Below are 6,975 nucleotides of genomic sequence, written 5' to 3'. Positions count from 1 at the left end.
TGAGATTTCCTTTGTAGTTACTGTCTTCTTTTCTCGGCTACCTTGGTAATTCTTTCATTGTCATTAATTTTTGACAGTTTTAATATAATGTGCCTTAAGTAAGGCATTTTTGAATGGAGGTAATTAGGTGTTCTATTTGCTTCTGCAATTTAAGGATTTAGTTCTTTCCATAGGTTTGGAAATTTCTCACTAATTCTATTTTTTGGAGTAGGCTATTTCCTTTTCCCTTTCTGCTTTTTTCCCCTCATATGCCCATTATTCTTATATTGTTCTTTCTGATAGAGTCAGATAGTTCTTATAGAGTTCTTTCATTAAAAATAATTTTTTTTCCAGTATCTCTCTTCTTTGCCCTGCATCATTTCTAGATTTCTGTCTTAATAGCACTAATTCTTTCCTTCATCTGGACAAGCCCATTTCTTAAGATCGCTTGTTCATTCTTTATGTATTTTATTGAGTTTTTCATCTCAGAATATCATCTATGTGGTTCTTATTAAAAAGTTTTAATCTTGTTGGTAAAGTACTAGTTTTGTTCATTGATTTTATTTCTGGATTCATTAAATTGCCCATCTGTGTTTTCTTATATCTTGTTGAGTTTTTGTAACTGCAATACTGAATTATTTTTCACTTAAATCACATTTTTTATGTCTTTAAGTTCATTTTCTCAAGATTTAAAAAATTTTCTTTCTGAGCTGCCTCATTACCTTGGTTATTCATGGTGTTTGATGGGTTTCTTTTTTGTCTAGGTATTGATGTATGCATGGCATTACCGTGTTCGGCAAACTGCGGCTTGCGAGCCACATGCAGCTCTTTGGCTTCTTGAGTGTGGCTCTTCCACAAAATACCACGTGCGGGCGTGCGTACAGTGCAATTGAAACTTCGTGGCCCATGCACAGAAGTCGGTTTTCGGCCTGGGCGAGTCTATTTTGAAGAAGTACTGTTGATATTGGGCTCTGTTGACCTAATGAGTTTGCTGACCACTGCCCTAGTAGATTTATTCAAGAAAAGTCTTTCTAATGATTTCTAGTAGGAGTCACAGGTTTTTAAGTTCTCTTGAACTTCTTTGGCTTTTCAGATCTCTGTGAGTTGGTGGAAAATGTCCTGGGAAGTTGGACATCTTTTCTGTGTCTAGTTCGCTTCAGTCTCAGGGGACAAACTCTGCAAAGCAATGGGGTGGGCATTAGGTTTCCCAATCTGTAAAATCCCTGTGCTGTTTCCTGAAGCTAGACACTGCCGGCAGTTCAGCCACAATGGGTGGGTGTGGGCTTAGCTGGGAGAAGCAGGCTGCTACCTTTGTTGCTTTATATCCAGTAATGTTGACTGGCAGACCTCAGTGGCCTCCCCTTTGTATCTCCACTGACCCTGGAAATGGGTACAGAGTGCAGCCCTCGCTGAGGGGAAAAAAAATGTTTCTGTAGTATTAGCTGTCAGGTTTGCAGATAATGCACTCTGCAATCCCACACTCACTGCTACAGCTTCTTCTGGGCCCTGCTGCTAGCTCTGGGAGGGTGATGGGAGGTGGCCAGGTTTGGTGACTTTCTGTTTCTCTGTCTGAAATGCCAATTGCCAGACAACCATGACCATGCCTCTGTTCTTTGTGCTTGCCCAGGTCACTGGGTTCAGCTGCAGCACACACTGACCACTTCCCTAGGAATGCTCACTGCATTTCTCTGTTCCTGTCTGAGGGGAGTGCCAGGGACAACCTACTAGTAACTCCTTCCCTCCCTGGGCTGAGACTCCCAGTGAGCTCCAGGTTGCAAGCTCAGGGACTCATCCCCGGCACCGTCTTAGCTCTTCTCTCTCCCACCTCCTGGTTTGCTCCCCTTGCCCACCTTCAGATGCTTCATTGTGCAGATCTCGCAGATGTGTTTGTGTGTTGGGAAGGGAATTCTTTGTTGAATTACAGCTGTTCAAGTAGCTGAAACTTCAAGAGGAGAAGCCAAGGGGGCCTCTCACTCCACCATTTCTCTGACCTCTATTATTATTTTTTTTGAGGAAACTCCATACTGTTTCCAGAGTGGCTGTACAAATTCACATTTTTGCCAGCAGTGTATGAGGGTTTCTTCTCCTCTACACCCTCTCCAGCTCAAGTTATTTCTTGTCTTGTTGATAATAGCTGTTCTAACAAGTGTGAGGTGGTACCCCATTGTGATTTTAATTTGCATTTCCTTTTCATTAGTGAGGTTGAACATCTTTTCCTATATCTGTTGGCCATTTGTATGTCTTCTTGGGAAAAGCATCTTTTCAAGTCCTCTGTCAATTTTTAAAAGTTGGATTGTTTTGTTGTTGTTGAGTTGTAAGAGTTCTTTATATACTTAGCTCCTTATCAGAGATTTGGTTTGCCCATATCTTCTAACCTTTAGTTGGTTGCCTTTTATTTTGTTGATGTTTTCTTTTGCTGTGCAGAAGTCTTTTGGGTTGATGTACTCTCATTCATTTATAAAAATTGGCCTGGCTGGCATGTCTCAGAGGTTGGATCATCAGCCCATTGCAATTCAACTCCCAGTCAAGGGCGAGTACCTGGGTTGCAGGTTCGATCCCTGGTCTCAGTTGGGGCATGTGTGAGAGGCAACCAATCAATGTGTCTCTCTCACATCGATGTTATTTTTTTCTCTCTCTCTCTCCTCCCTCCTTTCCTCCCTTTCACTCTCTCTAAAAAAATTTGTATCAGTATTCCTTGCAATATTCAGGTTAACTTTCGGTTTGACTTAGATCATTAATTTCATAGGAAGAGTTATGTGGCATATCCTTTGAGTTTTTGAGTGTTCAAATATGGATTAATTTTGGCCATATAAAATCATGATGAATTATTTGAACAAAAAAATTTAAGATTATATCACATTACCTCAGAATTCTCAAATATTTCTCCACAGCATTGAACATGAGGATTCTAATGCTAAAGTCTTAAAATTCAGACAATGGGTGAGACTGAGTGTAAACTTTTCTCAGTAACTCGGAGCACAGTTCTGTGAGTCCTCGATAGTAGAAAAGTAGAGGTTTTAGGCTGGGTTTTTGTTTTCTCCTAAGGATATCAATCTGAAATTTATTAGTGGCTGGCATATCTTTGCAAGTGGGCCCTGACTAAATGTCAGTTGAATGCTTATATAAAAACCAAACAAAGGAATAATAGTTAAACTGTCTTCAGGCTGCCACAGCAAGCATTAATGAAAGGGTAAAAAACATAAAGACTCAACACAGTAATTAATTCTCCCATAAACACTCTAGTCCCTGGAGTCACTTCTCTGCCTCACATAAAACTCCTCTCTAATCAAATACCACCCAGGGGACACCAGTGCTCCCGGGCCGTGAACTGTGAACAGAAAGCTGCATGGCTGCTCTTCAAACTCAGAGCACCTGTGGACACACGCAACTCATTTAGGGTAGAATGGGGATCCTAGGCCTCTCCCTGTGTATTCCCTACAGACCCATTCACACAACATGAGTGAAAATGTCTGTGTATCAGCTCACTACCTCCAGGTCAATCCCACTCATGGGTCCCTTTAACAGCGATAGTTTGTGTAACTGGGGAAACTGAGAAGAAGTGCACCTTCCTTAGATTATCCCATCATCTGTATTGCTACTGCTGCTCCCTTTTCACTAGGGAATATGAAGAGTTGCCCATGATGATACAGCTACACTCAAAGTGCCTAGTGTGTTCTAATGATGTTTTTGTAAGGAGCAGAATAAAAAGATATAGAGAGTCTAAGGGGATAAGGAGAACAGGCAAGGGCACGAGAACATGACGGTAGACTCCAGAGGAAAAAAATGATGGGTAGGTAAAATAATACAGAGAAGATAAAGAAGAAAGGAAGGCTGGGAAGCTGATAGGAGGAGGAGGAGACCACAGAGAGATGAGGAGTGGGGGCACTGCTGGCAAGGCCACTGGGCACTGCCAAGGACCTTCTATCACCTCTTTCTGTAGAAAAGGATATGAGAACCCAAGTATGGACTTGATTTCTCCAAGGCCAAGAGGGACATAATTTTCCAGCCAGACCACAGACGGCAGACCTTGTTGGAAGCCAGTCTCATTTTATGGTTGTTGGCACCACGGGGAGGTTAGGACACAGACAAGAGCAGGAAGAAAATGTGGAAGCCCCACAGTGGTAGAGATGGAGGGGAAATGAGAGACCTTGTGGGAGGCTGTGGCGAGGGAGGCAGCAGGGTTTCTCTGACAGAGAAGTGAGCAGAGGGAGAGGTGTGTCTGTGTGGCAGGGGAAGTTACATAAGAGCACAGAAGGGTTTGAAGGGAAGCTGGTCTCTGAGTTCTGAGGAACCCTTGTCCTGCTGTGGCATCCTTTACCCAACAAGCTTCAATGCTGCTGCTGCTGCTGCTGCTGCCCTTGCTCTTCAAGGGAATTCTCTGCCCTGGGCCAAGCCCAGAGGGTAAGGGGAACCCAGGTGGAAAGATACCTGTGGTCAGGCATAGCAGGGTGGAGAAAGGTTCTGGGGAGGATCTGGGGGCAGGGAGTAATGCTCCCCCGGGTGCCCTTGTAATCTGCATGCCAGGCTAGTTCTTGGCAACATATCCTTGACCCCAGGCTCAGTTTCTCTCTCTGATTTTGGGGAGAAGAAACTGGATCAGGGGGAAGGGGAGATGAGAATATGTGCAAACTTTACCTGCATTTCTCTTTGCCTAGATGGGCCCTTCTTCTCCCATCCTTTCACCCTCTCTCCATTGTCATTTCTCTGTCTCTCAGCTGGCCATGTCCTCGGACCCCATCATCTAGCAGGAGAGGAACCCCTCTCCTTTCGCGTGATCCAGATCTCCTCCTTTGCCAACCACAGCTGGGAGAACACCCAGGGCTCAGGCTGGCTGGGCGAAGTGCAGACTCATCGCTGGGACAGTGTCTTGGGCACCATCGTCTATCAGTTGCCCTGGTCGCGGGGTAATTTTAGCAAGGAGGAGTTGGAGAACATCCATGTGCTATTGCAGCTGTACTTCCATAGATTTCCCCGGGAAGTGCAGGCGTATTCCAGTCGGTTTCAGTTGGAATGTGAGTTTGCTATTCCAAGCTGGTTTTTGCCTGAGGTGCCCGACCAGGTGAAGATGGTATATGGGTTCTGACCTTCATACAACCTTCCCGACCTTGTTTTCTGTCTCCCTTCACTCACTCTCTCCTCTTTGCTTCACCCTTCACCATCATTCCCACTCTACCTCACCCCACCACAAACACAGAAGGACCTACACCGCTGAATGTACCTCATATTCTGGCTCCTTGGAATAGCTGTCTCCTTTTGATGTTCTTTCCTCACCCTCCGCTTCAGACTCAGCTTTTCCCAGCCAGGATCTGCTCTCCTTCCTTCCTGGTCTGAGTGTTCACATGGCCTAACCCTAACCCAAGCCTCCCAAGTAAGCTCTTTCTGACAAGTCAGCTATATTTCTAAGTCTTCCCGTCTAGCCTTTTCAAATTAATTATTATTTTTTAAAATAACAATTCTTTATTGTTGAAAGTATTACATATGTACCCATTTCCTCCACTGACCCCCTCCAGCCTACCTGCACCCTCCCCAGGCCCCCGCTGTCCCATTGTCTGTGGCCATGAGCCATGCATATATGCATACAAGGTTCTTGGTTGATTATTTCCCACCCACCCTCCCCCGCCTTCCCTCCAAGATTCTGAACTCTGTTCCACGCTTCCATGTCTCTGGATCCACTCCATTTTTCAGTTTGTTTTGTACCTTAGATTCCACATATGAGTGAGATCATGTGATACTTGTCAGATTCATTATTTTTACATACCTTTATTCTCTTCACATTTTCTTCCCACAATTTCCCCCTCCCCTTTTCATCCCAGCACGAGTATCCCATGTGATTCGCCAGAATATTTTTCTTCCCTTGATTCCCTTTACTTTACGGATTGTTCACTTTCCCTCCCAACAATTCTTTCCATACTGACGATCTCTAGTTTGTCCCCCTCAGATCCCTTTGTGATCCAGATATCATCGGGCTGTACAATGCATCCTGGGAAGGCCCCAGAAGCCTTCTTAAATGGGGCATATCAAGGATCAGATTTCCTGAGTTTCCAAGGATATTCCTGGAAGCCATCCCCAGGCGCAGGAAGTCGGGCTCAGAATGTCTGCAAACTGCTCAATCGCTACCGAGTTATCAAAGAAATTGTGAAGAACCTTCTAGGTAACACCTGTCCTCGCTTTCTGGCTGGCATCGCCGCAGCAGGGAAGTCAGAACTGGAACGGCAAGGTCAGCCCAACTTCCTCTCCCCTCACATCCTTCGCGCTTTAGTTCTTGTATTTGAGTTTGTAGCTCGTTATCATCTCTTTGTAACACACAATAAGAGGCTAGGCTAGGGGATGAGTGTTGTTTCCAAGACAAGAGAAAGAAGTGGTTACTCCAACTGCTGAGGTAGCTGACTCACTAAGTCCACTTCTTCTCATCTTTCCAGTGAAGCCAGAGGCTTGGGTGTCCAAAGGCACTAGTCCTGGTCCTGGGCGTCTGCTGCTGGTGTGCCATGTATCTGGCTTTCATCCCAAACCTGTGTGGGTGCGGTGGATGCGCGGTGAGAAGGTGCAGCCAGGCACTCAGCAAGGCGAAGTCCTGCCCAATGCTGACAGAACATGGTATCTGCGAGTCACCCTGGACGTGGCAGCTCGAGAGGCGACTGGCCTGACTTGTCGAGTGAAACACAGCAGTCTCGGAGGCCATGATCTCATCATCCACTGGGGTGAGGAAGAACCAGGGCAGCTGGGGACAATGAGAGTCTTCCCATAGTTCCGGGGCTAGTGAATGAGCACCTGGGGACATGAATAGAATGCTAAGCACTGAGGATGAAAGTGGGAAAATCCAAGTAAAGAAGGGTGAAGAAGGAAAGCAAAGAAAACAGGAGAGGGTTAGAGGTAGTAAAGAGAAAAAAAAGAGGGCTCTAATGATTTAGTAAAAAAAAAAAAGAGAGAGAGGGGTGAGATCAGGGACATAGACCAGGAAGAACTGAGAGGAGAGCTCTAGAAAATACAGAGGAAAAC

At 45.2% G+C, this 6,975-nt stretch overlaps 1 protein-coding gene across 1 annotated transcript; it reads left to right on the top strand.

Moving 5' to 3' along the window:
* Positions 1–4,310: 4,310 nt before the first annotated feature.
* On the top strand, positions 4,311–6,724 carry LOC308534751 (T-cell surface glycoprotein CD1e, membrane-associated-like; the record flags this gene model as incomplete). The annotated part of the gene is made up of 4 exons (XM_081113307.1): positions 4,311–4,380; positions 4,695–4,991; positions 5,918–6,196; positions 6,399–6,724. The coding sequence occupies 4 exons, from the start codon at positions 4,311–4,313 to the stop codon at positions 6,722–6,724; spliced, it is 972 nt and encodes a 323-aa protein (XP_080969433.1).
* Between the last annotated feature and the right edge of the window lie 251 nt (positions 6,725–6,975).

This window comes from Myotis nattereri (genome assembly GCF_964212035.1).
Source record: "Myotis nattereri genome assembly, chromosome: 18".
Classification (NCBI taxonomy): domain Eukaryota; kingdom Metazoa; phylum Chordata; class Mammalia; order Chiroptera; family Vespertilionidae; genus Myotis; species Myotis nattereri.
The sequence above is the reverse complement of the archived record's forward strand: the minus strand, read 5'-3'. Positions and strand labels throughout refer to the sequence as shown.